The sequence below is a fragment of the Calidris pugnax genome, unplaced genomic scaffold, assembly GCF_001431845.1.
Source record: "Calidris pugnax isolate Ruff unplaced genomic scaffold, ASM143184v1 scaffold17, whole genome shotgun sequence".
Lineage (NCBI taxonomy): Eukaryota > Metazoa > Chordata > Aves > Charadriiformes > Scolopacidae > Calidris > Calidris pugnax.
The window spans coordinates 5815426-5837053 of record NW_015090794.1 but is presented as its reverse complement, the minus strand read 5'-3'; the positions used below and the strand labels follow the sequence as shown (position 1 = coordinate 5837053).

The following is a 21628-nucleotide window of genomic DNA, read 5'->3' as shown; positions in this document are numbered from 1 at the left end:
TGAAAAATGCATTTTCACAACCTTGTGTGTGTCCACAAAGAACCAGACTTCAAGAAGTTTCTCTTTAGTCTGTATTTATCTATTCAACAGTTACAATAGACACTGAAGAGAATTCATTTTAAAACAGTAAACTTTTAAAATGCATTAACACAGGTTTCAGCTTTGTAAAGAAAAAAGTTCAATTTTAAAAAAAGGAGGGGGAGGTGATAGAAAAGCACAAACAATTCAGACAGGCTTATTTACAGAGACGAGTCTAGCATATTCAAGGTGATTTTGTGTACAGACAACAACATTCATAAAACCAAACATGCTACATGGCTCCATGACAACAGCAGTTTTTAGAACAATCAGCTGTTAAGGTAACACACATCTTAACTCATTTTCTACAGTCTCAGTGCAATGAGTTGAAGTTTACGCTACAGCTAAGTAACTGAACTACAAATGTATATATTCCAGATCCCGAGTCAACAGAAAATCTGGTATACACAGCCAAAAAAAAGCAAACAAATTCAGTGAGACAATGGGATCACTTTCTGCAGCGATTTCAGATATGCACCCTCAGCTATAATCATTCTTATTTAGCTAATTGTCCTCCTTCCACAAGTATCAGTAGTAACAAGTCTCCAAGAAGCGTAAGCTTTCAGAACTGCCTTTCATACTCGCTGTAGCTACAAATTAATGAGTGAAATTACCACAGTTACGGAAATGCTATCACACATTACAATTCTGCTGTTCTTCGAGTTGGGGTATGTATTTATGAGGCTTCTTAGTTTGGTGAAGACTCCAAACTTCGTAAGTACGGATAAGCTCCGTACATCCGATCTTTCCTGTAAAATCAGCTGCAGGCTGCAGAACCCTAGAGTCAGCACAGCAAGAGACACAAACCCACAGCAGTTTCTAGAGTGACATTTTCATTCCATCGGGGAGCCAATAAAAAAAAAAAAAAAGCCAGTGAGCAATACAACTTCTATTATCTTAATCATACGTTAATTCTCAAAACTGTTCCCAAGGAAACCTTTTACAGGAGTGAACAGCAGTTAAGTCTTCATTCATTTTTCTTTTCCTTGTGCTTGAGAAGTTTGTTTATCTCCCTTTTGGCCATTCCAACATACTTTGTAATGATCCCATGCTGGTTGAGTCCAGGAAACAGCAACAAGAAACTTACTAGAGATTAAAAAACAAAAATAGGGAATTACTTAATATTCCTTTAACAAGCTTCTGTTACCTTGAAATTCCTTGCTTCCCTTAAACCCCATTAACTGCTTGAAAACAGAAAAATAACACCCTGCAACAAAAAAAATCACCACACAAATAATCAAAATTTGCTTCTACCAGCCTCACACCATTTCAAGCAGCTACCAAAACAATTACTTCTGTTTTGCACGCTGTGCACTTACCAATAAGATAGGTCAGAAAGAGATTGTGAACTTGCTGTCCAATCCAGGCAACCACAGCAAGAGAAAAAAGCATGGTCATGAAGTACTGGAAAATGAAAAGGGAACAGTTATCACAGATCTGTTGGGAATTCTCCCCCTTTCCTTCAATATCCAGCAACACTTCAACATTTAAAACTAACTTGAAGTTTACTGGCTCTTCCACACGTGATACCTGTGCATAGGCTTGTTGAAATTGAGATTACAGAGTCTACAACTGTATGTTCTCATTTATTTTCAGACCATCAGTTTTACAGGATATCAGTTCTTTTCCGTCCAGATATCCCTTCGAGTCAGACTATGCCATCCCCATCGACACAACTTCAGCCTCACACAGTACCTGAAGCTGTTTTTAGGGCACTAAACTCAGTTTCTGTACCTGACACATGACTAAGACCTAGTTTTTCAGAGAGTTCATGTACACTGGAAACAAGATGTGCTTCCAAAAATTGACCTATCCAAAGAGACTGCATCTAGCTTTACCTTCATATCAAGGGTGTGCTCCTAACTGCACTGTATTGCAAATTTAAAGTCTTGTCTCTTGCCACTCCAAGTCTGAATAAGATGTGTGACTGGCATTAAATCACAGCCAGAACCACTGGTTCTTGGTTTGAAATACCAGTTTATACAGACATGTGCCTTGTTAAAATACTTACGACAAAACAAAACAAGTAAAATCTTAAGACAATAGAGATGAACTGCTGGAACTCAATACCATTTTAGGCTTCTCTTCCTTCAGCGTGAAGAGACGTTTCCACCAGCCAACAATTCGGCGACGAGATTTTACCAGATTGCTGCAAATCTCATGAAATCTTTGCTGCTGTTCCGTAGTCCTTTTAATAAAAGCCAGAAATAAGAATTCAAGATTTAATCTGAAATTTTAAAAATCTTCCATGATACTTTTCTAGCAGTTTGGTTTTGTGGTGTTTTTTTTTTCACTTTGCTAAAGCATTTACTTTGCTTGGTTTTATACCTTATTTTTATTGAGCATTGTAATGCAATTGCCCAAGTAATTTTTCTGAACACTGACTCTATTAAATTGACTCCCAAAGAGCAACCTCATTCAAAGCAGAAGATCATTGATTTTAATCTGATACCAGTGTGTATTACTTGGCTTTTATGTTGGTTCATTATTAGACAAGAACATTTATCCACTAGTCATCGTAAAACAGGTACACTAAAATTTACTTTTAACTCAAAATTTAGTTCAAATAAGGTTCTTCTCCAGCTTACTGTTTTTATATAAGCCTTGCTCTTCTTCAAATCTGTTTCAATCACTTATGATCACATTCATATTTCCTGCATTGCTCTTCTCCTTCATCGGATTTACTATTGTCACTCTTGCCAAACATATAATCCAATACCCCTCTTCTTAATTTTAGTACTCAGTATCTATTAACCATTAATTACCAAAAACTAGTTTAGCAGAACTAACTAGCATCCTTAATGGAGAGCAAAGAACGTGCCTACTCCTTTGACAAAAATCTTATTTTCTAGAAGAAAATGAATAATAAAGATATGTTGTAGTAGTTATCTTTCAGAAAAAGAATGAAGGACATCTAGTGTCCTCAATTCATATATTACAGATTGCCAATTTCTTACCACAATAACACTATAAAGTAATCATTTGATATTTGCAAGTCAGATATCCATTTTGATAAAGTTCATAATTTAATTATACTCTCTTAATTCAAGCTTTCCTCACCATTTATTAGAGCCAAAGATTCTAGGTGCAAGAGCAGGAACAAGATAATCAGCCAAACAGAGGAACATAACAAAACAGGAGACGCCTGAAAGAACTGATGGGTCCAAGTAGTAGATCATTCTGCAGAAAGAAGATAACAGAAATTATTTCTGGATGCTCAGACTCTGAAGTATTAGACATATTTAGTCACTTCTTCAGATTGGCTCATGACTTCATACAGTAGATAGACCTACCCCCTTGCTCAATCCCAAAAAGACTTTAACATTTGTTTCTATTACTAATAAAAAGAGTTTTAAGTACTTCAACAACTATTACGACAAAATACAAATTAAAAAAATACAATTTTCTTAGCATACTAGATAACAAAATGCTACGATACAGGAAGCATAGTATGAAGTTCAGTAGAAGTAAAAATTCATTATTGAGCTCTCAAAGTTGATATCTAGCAAACTTAACAGCGACAGGGGGACAAGGATGAGTGAGTGAACATATGAAATAACCAGGTAGGGTGAAAGCTCTCATCTTGTTGGTTCTTTAATAAGTCACAGCATTCATATCCACTACAGGTGGTCATTTGCTCTGCCTCACCTGTGAGAGCTACCAAACCTGTTCTGAGCCGTAAACCTCCAATTAGGACAGTGTTGTGCTTTTTCATGCTAAGTGTGCCATCGCTCGAATGCAGCAGTATGGGCACTGGACAAGAACTCTCTCATCTCCTAAGCATCTGTTAACACTCAGCTATACCCCATGCCACTTATTTGCACGTAACAGAACTTCCTGAACATTGAAATAATAGAAGTATAGAAATTACACAGTCCATTCCAGGGCCAGTCTTTCTATACATCTGGCACAGTGCTACTGCGCTGAATGTCCAAGTTCATTTTTGATGAAATACCAATTCAGAATCCGAAGTAGTTCTGTCTATTTCCTCAAAGTATTATTCAACACAAGCTCTTTCCTGCTATAATAACAGAACTTATAACAGAATACTCTGAAGTTCATGTAATTACTTCTTTTAAAAGTTACTTTTCATTTGATTTCCATCTTCCTCACTTTCCCTGAAGGTCATAAAATTTGTACTAGCCAGAAGACTGATCACCCTACCTCACCTGGTTCAACATCTATTTTTGTAACTCCTCTCTTCTCCTTAGTCCAAAACCACATGCAACTGGGAAACTTCACAGCTGGTGTGGACGCTTATCTGCACAAGGCAGGTTGAGGTCATCTTGACTAACTACCGTGTTAGGTAAAAGCACGTGCAAGTGCCTCCAGCAAGCCAGTTCTGTATCTACAATCCAGAGACCGGCAGCATCCTCTCTCCTGTTGAATGAAAGTTACCTACAGTCTTTCCTTCTCCTTTCTCAAAGGACAGGACAGAGAATGTAAAAAAACAAGTTGTTCAAAACCCATGAAACTCATCCTAAACACCCCACCAAAGATGCAGAATAGGAAAGTTTGCCCTATGGAAACAAGTTTTCCATAATGATACTGCTGTTGGTTTGGGGAAAAAAAAAAAGCCCAAGGAAATAACCAGATTTGACTAAGAAGCAGGATACAAAGGATGAGGACAGAATATGAACACACCAGTGAAGAACATACAGCTGAGCACGGTAAAAAGCCACAGCAACCATTGCTGGCAAACAGCTTTTGCAGAAAGCACTTGTCCCCCTCTGAGCAGGATGTGACTTGTGTTACTTTCTGTTCTCAATACTTAAGGTTTTTCTTTTCAAGACAGTTCACACACATTCAGAAACAGAACCTGGAGTAACAGCCTTCCCATCAGATTTTTAAAGATGTCTTACTAATTTACTTAACAGCTTTGCTTCCAGCCGTGAAAGCACAGTGGTGTCCTAGGCTTCCTCCACAAGCTACTTACAGAAAAGAAAAGGAAACAACACTCATCAGCGCCAGAGGAAACCAGGCTCTCTCCCAGCGAAGAACTTTATCAGTCAGCAAAATCACTTCTCCCCATCCTTGCAACTGCTCTTCCAAGCTAGCAGTTTCAGAGGCCTAGACAAAAAGAAGAGAAAACTCTTTAATTACTAACCAGAGTATCAAATGAATTCCACACTCAAAGTAGCTAACAACGGTATCATAATTAAAGACCCCAGTCACAAATCTTTCTGAGTAATTAGATTACTAATAATGTTGTGAGTTTTGTACTAAGTTATGGAATTGTAGCAGTGCTACTTTAAAATAGTCAAGATCTTAAGAAAAGTAGCAGTATAAGTTATTAGACCAAGTGATACCTCCTCCCAGGTTTTACCAAGGTGTTTCCCCCAACCTCCCATTTATGGTACTCCCTGCCCCCAGATTAGTAGGAAGACAAGTTTTAAAGTCTAGCTAATGCCCCCGAGTTTTCAGTGTCAACATCTGGAAAATTGCAACATGAGAACTATTTAAAATATATGTATTTTCAAAGTCAACTCTACTACATTGAACTGAAGATTTCTAGTTGCTGTCCAACACCAGGTTTTTATGATGTGGAAAATGGGTAAGAACTCAGAATCCACAGCAGAGGAAAGTTACCCAGCTGATCATATTTGCACAGCAAAGAAAGTTTTTCCACAGGTTGCCCACAACAGTGATCAGGCAGACTTTAAACTCTACCTACATTATTCCCACATTCCTCCCTATCCAGCTTCTGCAAGGAGGCCCTATCTGCTCTGGCATCAGCTCATTAAGCAGTTCACCTGAGGTGTTCCACATTTAACATGGCTTAATAGTTTCCCCTCAGTGGGACAAGGGATCTCAGAGATTACAGAACTCAGGTAACCGTGACCAGAACCAATCGCTATGAGGTGTAAAGTCCTCAGGACCTGCATACGTGCTGTGTAGAGATTGCAGAGCTGGTTTCACTCTCACCTCAAATGAGAAGCCTGGCACCACTAGAATAACAAGGACAGCTGAGTGCAGCTACCATGGTAAAGACAATTTTCTCCCGCAATACCATTAGAAACCATTTGAAAACTACAATTCAGGCCAAAAAAAAAAAAAAGTAAAAAATTATCTGACATGCTGCTGAAACACCTTCCAGTTACCATATCTATTTCATGTTATAAACACCAACTGTCAAATGGAGAAAAACTTTTGTTTTATTACCTCTGGCTGTCTGCATTTAACATCACAACCAAGAGAAAAAATACGGGGAAAGAAACTGGAATATAACAGTGTTATTAATAGCAGCCTGTCTCCGGCAGCCTAGAAGACAACTATTGTGACTTGTTTTCCCACTGGGCCAGGTAGAGAAAGCTTGAGTCAGCTTTTGTCAACATCACTGAGTTCCAGAGCCCATCCATCAAAGGTGCTTTTTCATTACTCAAACAACATAAAGTTTCCATTAACACGAATTTCTGCTCTGAGAGCACTGCACGTATTTTTGGCTATACGGTTCAGTGCACTTTTTCTGCAGAAACTGGCGGCTGCCCTGCACCTCTGCTACGGACAGTGTCTGTGTGTGTGTGTCTGTGTGTGTGTGTGTGTCCCGGGCTGTGCAGCTCCTGCTGCGAGACACAGCAGGGATCAGAACCGCGCTCAGAAGCTCCCCTCCTTCAACCCCCTCACAGGCTTTTACAGCCACTCTCCCATTTCCCCTGACAGCCGTTTACCCTCACAGAGATAAATATACATGTCCTTGTATTTATTTCGGTTTTTTAACTATTCAAGCCCACCCTTGACACATCTCTTAGGCTAATCGGCCAGCTCCTGCCCTTCTCCTGCATCCCTGAAGCACTCGAGAACACAGCCCAAGGCTGTTGAAACACAAAGAGATGAATATTAAACGCCAGCCCTGCACATCAGGTAAAGCCAGATATTGTGATGAGCTCCGGCCTGCCAGCAGCAGCCGTACCCGCTCCCGGGACGGTGCCTCCTCCCACCCAGCCCCCGCCAGGCCCCCAGGTGCAGCCGATACCCGCACCGGAACCGCTCAGAAGGAAAAGCGAGCGCAGAGAGGCCGTTCCCCCAGCGTTTAACACGCTCGGGGGGCGGAGGCGGCCCTCGCCAGCTGCCGCCGCGGGGAGGCCTGGATCCCCTTCCTCCCCCAGAGCCCAGCGGCAGCCCGCCCTTTCCCATCACCGGGAAGCAGAGTAGCTCCCTGCCGCCAGCGTCGGAGGGGAGAACCCGCCCAGTGCCGGCCGCCCGCACTCACCAGCTGGTAGACGCTGTTGTTGTCACCCTCCGCCATCTTGCGCCGCCCTCACACCGCCGCCGGCCGCGCCCTCCCGCACCGCGTCGCGCTGCCGCCTTTTATAGCTTCCGCGGCCCTTCTCGGCGCTCTGATTGGCCTTCTCGAAACTCAGCTCGGGCCAATCCCAGGGCTCTCGTCGCGTCTCATCGACAGCCGGTTGGCTGGTGGGATTTGAACAGTGACAGACGACCAATGAGCGTGGGGGCTCTGCGCCTCCTCCCCTCCCTCCGTCGCAGTGCGGCGGCGGCAGGAGCGGCGGCGGGCGGTGCTGCCGGGAGAGGGCCGGGCCTGGGTAGGGGTGGCACCGGCCGATGGCTGTCGGGCCGTGAGGAAGCCCGACCCCGGGCCGAGGAGGGCGAGCCGGCAACCCGGGCGTCGGCAGAGGGGTAGGAACTGTCACCTCCCACCAGGGCATACAGGGACATGGCTTTTATTTGAAAAAGCCTGACCCGTATAACCTGAACGTGTGATTATTAGGAGGCAAATAAGTACAACGTTATGTGCTGTGTAAAAAAATGTTCCCTTTTCTTGAGCTACATCGTGTGTAGATGATGAGCCTGCTGATGGAGGGTATTTTAAGGCCAACAACCAGCCCCTTACTGTGGGATTAATGTGGCGCCAGAGGCACTCGCCAACAAACCTTCCTTGTGTTGAAGTTTTGGTGTTTCTTCCAGCACAGGTGTTTATTTATTGCATGTGACCAACGCGAAGCAGCCGGCATGTCAGCTGTAGACCGCAGGATCCATGGGTGCGGGGTTTGGGGATCACCACACGGGAAACAAGGCCAGGCTGGATGGGGTTTTGAGCAACCTGGGCTGGCGGGAGGTGTCCCTGCCCAGGGCAGGGGGGTGGAACTCAATGATCTTTAAGGTCCCTTTCAACCCAAACCTTTCTGTGATTCTACGATTCTAAACCAATGAAACAACTCCCAACTTCACCCACTCCATCTCCAAGCACCACCACTGCCTGACCTACCTGTGACAATCACCAGCCACCCAACAACTTGCTGTATTTTTTTGAGAAGCTGTAGCAGCATAAACACAGGAGAAAGGTACTAGGATAGAAATATTTTTTCTGACTCACCTTCCTAAATGTTTGTCACATGTTAATGAGCTTAATCACAATCCCTAGGCTGTAATGCAATTCCAAAATGAGGGCAAAGAAAACACCATTTCTAACACCAGAAGTGCAATACTTTTCCAACCCAGCTCACCACCTTGATGGAGAGGAAAAAAAGGACTAAGGATGATACCGTAAAAGCAAAAGTATGTGTGTACTGAATTGTTTGATCTTTTACAGGGTGCTTTTCAGACTCATTCAAGATTGCATGTAAAGAATAGATACCTTACTGAACAGCTTTAAACTTAATTTACATGTTGCTAAAAACTAAGGGTATTCTTGTGTACCATTTTGCACTTGAAAATAATTGAGTCCACCCTCAAAATCCATTAATGGCACCACAGCAAAGTTCAAACAAAAGCTAATTTCATAAGGAAGTGATGTCAGCAACAGTTCTGATTAGTCTTTTGAGAAATATGGACACATGCAGAAGCATGATGTGTTGCTCTTCCTAGAAGCATTTGCAGTGTCTTGCAGAGACCACCTCCGTGGCTATTTGGTAGGATCAGCCTACTCCTGGTTTCATCCATCTGTACAATTCTCACTGCAAAACCACAAGCACTTACCAATGAAACGAGCAGGATTTCCATCACCTCCAACCACTGGCAGGCTCATTTTCATCCAGCCGGTCTTTCAAGTGCCAGCTCCCAAGTCAGTCTGCCCTTGGAGCTTTTCTCCCATCTCGGTGGTCCCACAGAGGTGCAGTTCCCTCCTGTGTGTGTTTCTCCAGAGCTCGGAGGGGCAGGGGGAGAAGCGAGCCCCACGGGACATCCAGAAACACCAGAGGAGATGGGCCATCGCGCTGCAGAGCAGAGGACAGCGTGGGGCCCTGCCACGACACTCAACACCCCCCTCCCTGAGCAGCCAGGCCTCCAGAAGAACAATGTGAAATGAAAACCAGATGCTACTGTGTGTAGCAGCAGCTCAGTGGGGAAAACCTGCCCATCACCTCCCACCCGTCACCTGAGCTACAGAAACCAGCTGCTTCCTGTGTGCTCCAAGGAGGCAGATGGTGCTGTGATGCCACACGTTCTTCCTGCGCTGAGACTCTCCCTTAGCAGGTGCACAGAAACTGAAATGCCCAAGCTAACCTCAAAGCACCTTTAAAAGGAGTTTAATTGCTCTGTGCACTTCAAACAGACACAGACACACAAATTTTCCACATTAAGCCTTCACCCCACTCATCATACCTAATATAGTAAATGCATCTCAAACTTTTTTCTTACACTATTAATAAAAAATTGGTCTGGTGGATGGCAAAATTGCTCTAATCAGCTATGCATTTAAGTACATACAACAGTAGTTTCATGCAGTATCTTTATTTTCAATGAAATTCTTTAACTAAAATGGTAACAGTATACTCATTACTAACTACTTTCCACTAAAAAAAAAAAAAATATGCATGTGAAAATCAGTTACTGTGTTAAGAAAGCAAAAGAGGGATGGCAGGTGTCACCCTAAACTTTTTTCAGGGCTGTATCTGCTAATTTTAAGAAAAACTTGCAAAAACAAAAGGGAAAAAAAAAGGAAAAAAACCCTTTGAATTACTTGAGTGTGCTAAAACAGGATGGCCACATGTACTGGGCACAGAACACACTGATGAATGATTAATGCAAAATAACCTTAAGGACTACAGCATTTAGGATAATGGAGCTTTAACCTCTCCAATGCCCTCCAGCATTTCCAAAAGAATTTTTTTATATGGTGCTTTTCATTCAGACACCCCAAAGCAGTTCAGAGGATAAACCAAACTGATCGAACAGCATCTGGCAGAGGGCAGACACCACCACCCCGTTGGGTAGAGCAGTGCTCACACCCTGGCTTTACAGAAGGCCACGGGCAAACTAGTAACTGCATTTTCAAAGCATTAAGAGCATCTCAACCACCAGCCTCAGTAACTGGGAGGGGGCACCAACTTAAATCTGATGAGCACACTTTCAATTTGACTTTGAGAAATTAGTTTAGAGCATGATCTCTTGGTCAACATTTACTGTAGGGGAGCATCACGAAAAAAAAACAACTGGCATCAACTGAACAGTTTGACTTCCACAGCTTCAGCTGATTATGTGTTTACAAAGATTTGATTCTAGATTTGTATTATTCTAGGTCTGTCTTACTGCAGGAAAATAGTAATTGTCTCAATTTTACTGAAAAAAAAATCTTTATAAGAAACACGTTATCTTTTAAAATACAATGTAACTAATACAGTCTTTAGCATTTTAGGTTTAACCAAGACTGTATCAATTTGTCATATTTTCAACATTTACCAAGAAAAATGCAACAAGAGCACGACATTAATTATGCAAATTTAGGTCTCCAGAATCCTGCTCTAATTAGGGGCTTGGTTTGTATTAGGCACTTTATTCTCCCCCTGGAATTTTCCCAACCACAAATAGTTTTGCATACAAGGAAATGATGAATACATTATTTTTTTTTAAAACTTTATTAAATTATGCAGTAAGAACCCATCTCCACACAAGTGTTTCATTTCTGGATAGCAGAGGTATAATACATGAGCCACAGGTGAGTGCATTACCCCTCCCTTCCCCCCAGCTTCCAAGAAATAAAACAGCATGTCTAATACACTCTCGTTCCTATGGTACTCCAAACAGACTGTTCGTAAGGTTATTTTGAACTGGGGAAAAAGAAAAAGGACCAACAGTGTCAAGTGCCTTGTTCTGCGTATGAATGTTCTTCACTGCAACATTCAAACACCTTCTTTCCTGCAGCGGGCGGCGCGGCAGAGGGGTGGGGAGGCAGTGGCAGTGGAATGCGTTTGCACGGGTACCCTTAGATACAAAGCCTGCAACTTCCCTAGAGTTCATCAGGCAATCAGAATGCAAAAAAAAGGCCGTGTGTCTGCTGAAAATGCTTACACTTCAAAGTGCATGTCCACAAAAAATTGGCAACAGAGGAGGAAGTGAATTCTAAGACCTACTGAGGAGGCAGAGCAGTTAGCATAGTGCAAATACTGAAAATAATACAAGTTCTCCTACTACTTACGCCTGCTGTTCATTCACGTTACCTGAAAATTACTAGCCAAGCTCTCCACTCAGATGAACTGCTGCAAATCCACTCAATTAAATGAATTTTATGCCAATAGTGAGCTTGGCTCAAATCCTTTAATACTTAAATTCAGATTGAAAGAAATGCTGTATTTAAAGTGTGTTTTGACTCTGAAAAGTTACTAAAATGGCATAAAGGATTTTCCAAAATTTATTGTTTTTCAGCAACTGTGCGTAATGAACTCACCAAGTTTACAAAAGAAAATTTTTATACATAGCTACACAAATTTATCTGGGTTGAGAACGTTTGTGTGCATTTCTGCTGTAGCTATCAGCACCTGTAAGATCCTGGAGTTGTAACTGAATTGTGCCAGGTTTACTTGCTCTAAGAAAAGGAAGTTGCCGTTTCCTAAAGGTGTCCCACTTTAAAAAGGAAGCAAGAAGTCTTTTGGACAACCGACAGACCAGCAGGACATCGATCCAAGTAAGAAGATGCCATTTTTAGAGAGACTTTTCTGACCATAATCACACTTTGAGTGCAGAACTGATTGGAAAACAAAAGAACCTTGGTGGAAGATTGACTGTGGATGCATTATTGAACGACCGTCTACAGAAGTAATACGGCAAAGGAAAATGACTTTGCGGAAATCTTTACAGATCTAGTTGAACAAAAATTGGAGAGTCCTTCATTTCTTGGATTCTATGCATACCCCTGTGAACTGAAGCACTATAATTTACAAGTGTAAACTAAAAGTATTAGGAAAGTGAAGTAAAAAGCGTATCACTCTACCTCCACCAGAACATCACTTTATTGTTTATCTGTCATCAACAATGTAAAACTCTACTAGATACTCTATCCTGGTTTTTAAAAAGGTAAAGATTACATTGGATTAGCTACGTCGTACGAAAGAAACTACAGCAATCACAGTAGAATGAGATTGGAGGGACAATCTGAATTACAAAAAAGTGTACACTGCAAGCAGAGGGAAGTGCACATTAAATCAAATGCCTGTAGGATTCATTACTTTTAAATGCACAGTGACAATTTTGAGAAACTGTACATAATAGAATCACAAAAAAGACTTTAAAATAACCAAAATTACATTTTGCATTTGACCATCCAACTCGTAAGTAATCATTGAGGTTCTATATTTTCAGTGCTTTTGGAAAATTTGTTTACCAAACAAAATTTAAGTTGTTAATTTGACTAAGCTGTGAAGTAGAAGGATTGAAATAAAAGGTATATTGGAAGTACGCCTAACCTACAAGAATAAGCCAAGAGAGGTGTATGCAAGGAGGGGCTGGGAGGGAGGCGAGAAAGGAAAGAGGAAAGGGAGAATAGAACAAAGGCTTTTTCTTCTATCTCAGAAGTTCTTCCAATGCAGCGTGTATCTGATGTACAGCTCTTTGCTTTCAGTCCATTTCTGAAGTTTACGTTTTGTAGCCTTTTTTTCCGTACTAACTGGTCGACTCAACCAGCGCTGTTGCCACGCAACAAGAGTAACAAGAATCTGAATGCATCAAATCTTCCCTTGCTGTGATTTCTTCATGGCCCCATTTTTTTCTGTTTTTCTTTGAACAGGGTTCGGTGTTTTCCTGAATTGTTCACAGGGTCAGGTGGAATTGAGTTCCAAATCACTCTGCGGTTTGTAGCATCCCGATTTCTTTCTGCAGCTTAACCCCCAGACACGTTTGCAGTTCTTCCGCAGCAGAAAGACAAACCGTGTTGTTCAAGCGGTGGAGCTTTCACCCTTGACCGCGGGGGTTGCAGACCATTGTGTTTAGCGTATCCCTGAGTGCAGCTATCCTGCAGGATTCACTTCCCAGTGCACCGAGATTTCCTAGGTTTCCTCAGATTAAGCCCCAGTGTGCATCACCACCGACCGTGGTGCGGCTGCGGATGCCTGAGGCCGAGTTGATTCTGGTGGGTGTCTGACCTCGCTGAACCAGACCGATCTGCTCTCGCCCTACTCATACCCAGGCAGTCCAACCTTCATACAGCTGAGCCAAGTTATCTAGATTAGTTGCTTCCTTAATCACAAAGTCAACCTATCGAAAAGGTCAAACAAGTAATTAAAAATAAGCTAGATTTTTTTTTTTTTTAAAGTGTTTAAGTGATCTTACAGTTTGCTGTTGAACGTCACCTGCAAGCACAAAACTTCAGTGGAAAAATTCTACAGTAACTGTAAACCTAAATCGTACATAACTTTGTATAGTCCGCGTAAGAAATAGGCATTTGTACTGGAGGGGCAAAAAAACCCCCAACCAAACCCCCCAAAACCCCAAGCACCATCTCATTCATAGCCCCTGTCTTGAAAACAGTCACCACATCCTCAAATTTACATGGACACCTGGGTCCCCTGACCAAGCTTCCCAGAGGCAGGAGCGTGGGTGTGTTATGCCAGTAAACACAGACAAGGTCTGTGCCTTAGGCAGCTGCATGGATCTCATGTTCTCCATGGACACCAACAGCTGTGTGACAAGCACTACACTGGTACACAAAAGGCAATTTTATCCAATTCATGAGCTTATATAAATCTACGATACAGAAAACAAAGGCATTTGATAAACAAAAAAAGAATGCAGCAACACAAGGCAGCAGCAGCACACCATGATTTGCATTGGAATATACATCACACAGCTGAAAAGGGACCTCGTGTTCACAACAGGATTTTACTATTTCAGGCACACTTGAGCACACTTACACACATGCTGACTACCCAAATTTAATCCAAGGACCGGTACTGGAACTTTACTATTTTCAACTTACCTGTTCAGCAACAGACATTCTCCTGTTGGGATCCACATCTCGGCCCTCTAACTTGGCTTTGACCCGCTTCCACACGCTAACTGCATATGAATTCCTTTCCTGCACGGCTAAAGACACAAAATAAAATTAATTCTATTTTACACTCCTGCACAGAAACCCACTGAGGTGTTCGGGGATTTTTTGTTGTTGTCAAGTGGTGGTTTTTCTAGTTGTTTTGTGGTTTTTGTTTTTTAAGCCCCGTATTTACCTTTTCCCGTTTTAGGGTCCCTGGCTGTCTTTTTGGGACTACAGGCAACACTTTTGCCAGTTCCTGGGACTGTGCTTGGAGTAGTATCTGCTGACGTGGCAAGATTTTTCTGAATTAGCTTTCTTGCATTCTGCGACATCACCTCTGGCTGAGTTTTCTGCCCTGTATTGCTACGTACAGCTGTAAAGGAAGTTTAAAAGCGGTTGAAGCATTCAAAATAATAGTATTATAGTTGCAAGAAAAAGCACAATGAAATGTGTATCAAATGCAGCTACCAGTACAAAAGCATTTTAAACCATATTTTAAACTTTTGCACCAGTTCTCCTCTCTTCAGTCTCTCTCTTTTCTAATTTCTTTCTTTTCATACACAAGGTGGTTTTTTCCATTGCAAAACATTTATTTACATTAAGCTAATTTTTATGGGGTCTCTTAACCTCCAATTTTATCATTTTGCATAGTAGTTATAAAATATAATTCTTTTTCTTGATAGAAATCAGGAACTTGTGCTTAGTCCAAATACTGACAGTAGAATAATCCTTTAAATAGAAAAATCCATGCTTGTAACTTTATTCATGTTTTTAACCGTAAAGTAATGAAAATTTTACAAACATGAATGCATTTTGGGGGTTTCAGGATTAATTCCAAAGTCTCCATAAATTTTAATACTAATTTCAACAGAAATTACAGTTCAGTTGATCACAGAATCATAGAATCACATGGGGTTGGAAGGGACCTCTGGAGATCATCTAGTCCAACCTCCCCGCCAGAGCAGGTCTACCTAGAGCAGGTTGCACAGGAACTTGTCCAGGCGGGTTTTGAATGTTTCCAAAGAAGGAGACTCCACCACCTCTCTGGGCAGCTTTTTCCAGTGCTCCACCACTCTCACAGTAAAGACGTTCCTCCTCACGTTTAGGTGGAACTTCTTATACTCAAGTTTGTGCCCATTCCCTCTTGTACTGTCACTGGGCACCACTGAAAAAAGACAAGCCCCATCCTCCTGACACCCTCCCTTTAAGTATTTGTAAGCATTGATGCAAGTGACAGTGCATCCCAGGCATGCTGGGCTTTGTGGAGTGAATCCAGATCTCAAAGGCTATGACCAAGCAGAATTTTACAGACTCTTATAATCTTATAGAGATTGTCTGTATTTCAGTTTAATAAAAGTTATGATCCCCTCTCTAAAACACTGGGAAGCAATATTAATGTTTGTACTTTTTCAAATATTACCTGCAGCAAAGGTTGGCTGATATGTAGCAGCTGATGTTGGGCTTGAACATTCATTCGATGTATCCGTGACCAAAGGCGATGCAAAACCCACCAGATTATTGTAGACACTAGGAAATATAATGGAGTTGATTCATGCAACTACTAGACTTTTGAAAACTCAAACAAGTTTAAGTCAAATTTTGCAAAAAAAGACTTCTGCATTTTAAGATAACCACCGAGGAGGTGCCCCAAGCTGTGTTTCTGATATGTACAAGTAGATAAGCAAAGTGCCTTCAAAGAGAAGGTGACTTTCTTACCTTTGGCTCTGTGTTTTTAGTTCTTTCAAGGTGGGAGTTATTTCCTGCAGCATTTCAACATGTTCCTGACTGCGGACTTGACCCATAACCTGAACTAATGTAAACAAAACTGTCTGAATATTATCTTGCCACGATTTATATTCACCCAAGAACTGCCTAACACTATTCTCATAGGGAACGTCTTCACCATCTGCCAAAGCCGCTTCTTCATCCTGGAACAAAGATGTGCAAAAAGGTTAACTATTTGATAGATTTTGGCTGAGAGAATAAAGCTGAGCATTTCTGAGCCTTTTCAGCCCCTCAGTTTGTCATTTGACTACAAATAACCATAATCTTCAGTAGTTACATGTCAAGAAAATAAATTTGAAAAGGATCAAATGTTTTACTGATTAAAAACCAAGAGGATTTGAAAACAAAGAAAAATCTTTCAACTGCCAAATGAGAGAAAAGGTTTAACTCAACCAGAGCCTGATTAGCCTAACTCTAGAAATAAAGGTTTATGAATTCTTAGCGGTAAAATGAATTTTATGCCTTGAATTCCATACGCATGAACACATTTCACTGTTTCTACTTACTTTAAAATTCTTAAAACCAAACTGACATGAGTTTGAGCAATAAACTTAATACAGCTTTAGGTGTACCTTTGCCATAGCTTTCAGTAGATGTTTGACATCTCCAAGTTGTCTGTTATGACCCGTGAGCACAGTTTTAATACTATCCACCAGGTTCTGAATTGTTTCACAAACTGTTTCTATCTGCTGCTCTCTTTCTGTTTGTACTGTTCTTTGTGTAGATATTTCCTGGGTCAACTGCTTGTGAGCTGAGTGAAGCCATTCAGAGCTGCCAATAGGATGTTCAAGACCAGTGCCCTAAAAATAACAGAAACATTTTGTATCTGGAGATAAAATTCAATTACTGTGTAGACGCTACTGCCAAGTGTTTAGCAGCTGATGGAATTAACTCTGTAATCCACAACCCATTAGAAGGTGTACAAAACATTGATTTAGAATGGAAGACAAAACTGAGAACTCATGATTACAGTGATTCTGTAATGTTACATATTTTGCTTTGACCCTTACCACCCTCTGAAGCAGGCGAAGCTCCAGTTCGGAGACTGAACTGTTGAACTGTGACGCGAATGAGCACATTTGTTGACAGCGTTTGAGAAGTTCAAATAATGCAGCATCAAGATTTAAGGCTTCTGCTGTTCTAGTACGTAAACTTTCAAAGTGAATGATATTACTGCAGAGGAAAGTGACCTGAAAAATCAAACCAAGAGTGAGAAAAGTTATTCCAAATAAACTGTCTATCATACAAGCTGCATTTGTTCCCTATCTTTAGAAGGGAGAATTTTAAATACAGCAGTAAAGCTGTTACAGTAGCAGTATCATTTCAGGGTCATCCAACCCGGCGGAAGTTCTCAGAGGTTATTCATATTGCTTTCAAAGTGGGATTCCCTGGAGTATTTGGATATCTATGTTTGCTATTTTGATGCTGGGGAAGAAAATTATCTACTACGTAACTCTCAAGTAGGAAACAGTGAAGATACTTATGAAGTCAATAGTACTATCCTTATGCATAGTACCTGACTTGCTCTTTGACTTTCTTTCAGTACAAGATTTCTTCTTTCAGCAATAGTGGCATCAAAATCTTGCAAGACTGGTGCCAGTGCAGGATTAGCACCTCCTGCCCATTTTAAACGCTGCTCAATACTTGCTTCAAGTGCTGCTAGTTTCTCCTGCATTGGGAAAGAAAAAAAAAAGTGTAGATATTGATAAATATCACCTTAAGCCTAACTTTAAAAAAAAATTACAAATATATAACACAGAGATATTCTTATACCCATATACATATAGAAGAATGTGGTATTCATGATTGACAAATGTTAGTTTATGCTGTTTAAAGGTTTATTTTCAGCACTCATCACAACTGGATATGATTGTTATGGAAATAAAGTCACCTGTCTAGATATTAACCCACCAGGAAAAAAAATAAAAAAGTTCAAAGTAGTCACATTTCTAGACTACGTTATACGAAGTCATAGCAGTCCTCAATTATTTTACAAATAATCTTCAAAAATTATTACAAACAGTTCTTCCACAACTAAAAAGGAAATTAAAATTCAAGAAGCTAAGCAGTATTCATTTTAAAAATTAAACATTCTATACTACTGATACCCCAAAGTCTAAAAAGCTGAGCCAAGCCACAGAAACCTCAACACACGGAATAATTGATTTCCCCAGATCTACAAAGGAAGCTTCTGACACTTTAATAAAATGATAGTAAGGATGATCTAAGTCAAACTTAAAGAGTAGGAGCATGATCAGGCTTAAGAGGAAAAGTACTTTCCCATATTTGTATTTTTCCTCATGAAACAGATTTCCTGATATTCCAGAGAATATTTTGTATGAGACAGCAAAAATCAACCAATGTAACAGTACATATGAGACAAAATGAAGGTCAATGAAAATACCACTATATTTGTGCTTTGATAGCGTAAGAGATAAAGCAGTGACTGTTAGAGTCACATTCCCATATGCTGCTGAATAACTCCCCCAGAAGAGCAGTACCTGGACTGTTGCAATTGAACCTTCAATCTGACTGAGAGTGTGAAGTTTCTTTTTCATGCTGGCTAAAATTGCAGAACGAGGTGGAGGAGTAACAGAAATAGCTTGTGGGCGACTGATGAGGAGATCTTCGTGCTGCCACTTTAAGATAATAAGGGGAACACTTGATTATCAATATTGCTCAGCACAAAATACTTTGCTTCGCAAACAGCAATTCTAGCACTCTGCTACACTTTATAAGTAAGAGCACTTTAAAAGGGCTAAGTGTCAGAAGATGATACCAGCACACTTGTAAGTTCTAAATCATTAAAGTGCGTTAAATTTAACAAGTAAACTATGTTTCACTGGCTTAAATATTTATACCATTAAATCAGTCATTAACTTGCTGGAATTCATTTACACACATTTCCTTGATCTAAAGGAAAACCCATCAATATTCAGAAACAATTCACTTGTGATGCATTAAAACAAAGACAATTTTGCTTACCAGTCTATGAAACAGTTTAGTAACTGACATGGAGAAGGTCTTTACCCTTAACCTACAAATCACTCCAAAATGAAGATCAATGATACTACAACACAATTGGACACCAACAACTGGGCACCAGTTCAAGGTCCACAATGACATTTATCTAAAGCCTCAGTAGACCATTTTCAGGATTGATACTGCTGCTATTTATATTTTTCCATGAGGCAAACAGCGGAACAAGGAGACAGTTAATGCATTAAAACTTGGAAGGAAAGGTAGAAGACGACATTCTGCAATGCATCCTCTGTTTTAAGAAATCTCCTCCCTTAAAGTCATAGTCTGTTTAAAAAAAAGGGGGAGAACAGGACATGGCTTGTGAGAAAGCCAATGAACAGTGAATGATTTCTTTTCTAATTCATAATTTAATGATTATTTAAAAAAATGTGCATTTACTTGAAAAAGAATTCGCACGTTGCCACTTTTGCATCTTACAAGGCAGCAAATCTTCAAAAGAAGCAAGCTATAATGCTTTTTTCCCTTATACACTTACAGAATTTAAAACCCAAATCAAGGTTTTTGATTGACTACTTAAGTCCATTTAGAAGTACTCTTAAGCTCATTCAACACAACATGAAGTTCTTCTTGTGCTTAGACACGGTAACTGAAGCTCACTTTCCACAGACAAAAGCTGGAAATAATTAACACACGGCGTGGTCTTACCTGGAACATGGCAATATGCAGCTGTACTCGCTGAAGGCTGGTCTTGCAAGATGAAATACTGGTTTCCAGTCTGCGCACTAGATCATGCTTCTTCCACGCCGTGTCGTAAGAACTAGCTAACACTGTTGCCCTGTTCATGACCAACTGCGAGAACTTGCCGATTTGGATATTGTGCTCCACAGCTTTCTTGCACAGGTCATCCACGGAAACTTTGCTTTCTGCTCCAAAGTCTTTAGCCTCTACCTGAGCAATGATATCGACACCCAAAGCACTGATGAAACTGCACAAAGTCAGTCCCAAGGCTTGATTTGGAAGGCCAATTAAAAGCTGTCTCACAAAGTCAGCTGTGAAAGCCTTGATTGGTTTGGCCATTTGGTCTTCACTAAAACAAGAGTTTCTGTACAGGGCTTTCACATTGACGATCTGAACAGGTCCATTTACTGCATTCTGGTCTTCAAGTGAACTAATTCCTTTAAAAGGAAAAAAATAACATTTTTGTTATAAATAAAACATTTGATGCACCTAGAAAAATACTATAAACACAATAAGATTACAGGAATTAATTTTTAATTTCTGCATACTTGTCATATATGAAAGTTAAGTTACACTTAAAGTGACCATCATTTTACATTCTTCTCAAAAAGACATAGGATGAGAAATAGACAAAGTGATCCTGAGTATTTGATAATATTTTTTTTACCTGACAATGTTTTAGAAAAGGTACCACAGAGCCTGAAAAATTCTTTAATTGTTTGCAGCCTCTTCAGAAAGAAAATTTCCTCTAGAACTTGCCGATTATTGTCATCATCAAAGAAGTTAACTTGGGTGCTGCGGGCCTCCCTAATTATGTCGATCTTACGCCAAGCAACAGGTATTTCCATCTTGTTTAGCTGAGCAACACAAACAAAAAAAATTAGTTTTGTTTTTATAAAACTTTCATGTTCCTCACTCAAAGAGTACTCTGAAAGGAACAAATCCATACCTTTTCAATCAATAGACCAAATGCAGTTTCCACTTGAGCAAACATTCCATCAAAGGCTACCAAAAGCATCTGACCAGCTGACATTTTGGGAGTCTCATCAACTGAACCATTTCTTGGCTGAATCAGCTCACCATATTGAGCATGAAGTACTCTTTAAAAAAAACAACCAAACAACAAAAAACCACAACATGTTTTTGTTTAGCCTTTTTAATCAAGTCACTGATGCATTATGCAAAAGTTGCTCATCAGACTTGCTGACGAGAGGAGTGCCATGGGTACAAGCTCTCCCATACACAGTTCTTCCCACAAACTAATGGACTAGTTCCTATTTTTAGCATCCCTTAACTTCAAACAAAATCACAACTACGCCCTTTGAAAAAGTTGGCCACCAAAAGTCAACTTTAAGCAGCTGTAAATTGTCATAGCTCTGTATTTCTACGTATGCATGTGGATAAATGCACACACACAGAGAGGAAACATGCGCACTTTGGACACTGCACTCTGCTTAAAGGTATACTTGGGCAAAAAAAAGCCTGTACATCAAACAAACAGTATCATTTAGACAAACTATTGTTCTCCAGTGTTCATTGTCTCATATCTGAAGTGAAAAAACACCTGGTGATTTACCTTGCAACATCAATGTAATGAGTATGTGTTTCCTCCTCTAGTCCCATAGCTGCATTTCGTAAGTAGACTTGAAGAGATTCAACCAATGTTTGCAAAGGGACTCCATCAGTTGTTTGTTCAATAAGATTATCTAATTCATGGAGCATACTTTCTAAAGTATATTCTCCTTTCATTAAGCACCTCAGTGCTTCAGGAAAAATGATCTGTCGGAAGTTTGAGTTCAATTCCTGTTGGGAAGCAAGTATGAAGATGTAAGAAACTTTCCCCTCTCA

At 40.5% G+C, this 21628-nt stretch overlaps 2 protein-coding genes across 2 annotated transcripts in view; both read right to left on the bottom strand.

Moving 5' to 3' along the window:
• Positions 1-53: 53 nt before the first annotated feature.
• On the bottom strand, positions 54-7428 carry ARL6IP1 (ADP ribosylation factor like GTPase 6 interacting protein 1). The gene is made up of 6 exons (XM_014936617.1): positions 7289-7428; positions 5015-5148; positions 3139-3258; positions 2149-2266; positions 1398-1482; positions 54-1164 (listed from the first exon to the last, which is right to left on the bottom strand). The coding sequence occupies exons 1-6, from the start codon at positions 7322-7324 to the stop codon at positions 1046-1048; spliced, it is 612 nt and encodes a 203-aa protein (XP_014792103.1). The 5' UTR covers positions 7325-7428; the 3' UTR covers positions 54-1045.
• Positions 7429-12242: 4814 nt separating this feature from the next.
• Positions 12243-21628, bottom strand: part of SMG1 (SMG1 phosphatidylinositol 3-kinase-related kinase) — a 63221-nt gene continuing 53835 nt past the window's right edge. The window contains exons 51-63 of the mRNA XM_014936204.1: positions 21357-21583; positions 20730-20880; positions 20448-20637; positions 19748-20217; positions 18562-18699; positions 17577-17729; positions 17071-17250; positions 16633-16860; positions 15992-16203; positions 15696-15802; positions 14469-14648; positions 14222-14328; positions 12243-13500 (exon numbers count right to left, since the gene is read on the bottom strand). Coding sequence (XP_014791690.1) covers positions 13423-13500; positions 14222-14328; positions 14469-14648; positions 15696-15802; positions 15992-16203; positions 16633-16860; positions 17071-17250; positions 17577-17729; positions 18562-18699; positions 19748-20217; positions 20448-20637; positions 20730-20880; positions 21357-21583 — 2421 coding nt within the window. The 3' untranslated portion in view covers positions 12243-13422. The remainder of the gene's footprint in view (positions 13501-14221; positions 14329-14468; positions 14649-15695; positions 15803-15991; positions 16204-16632; positions 16861-17070; positions 17251-17576; positions 17730-18561; positions 18700-19747; positions 20218-20447; positions 20638-20729; positions 20881-21356; positions 21584-21628) is intronic.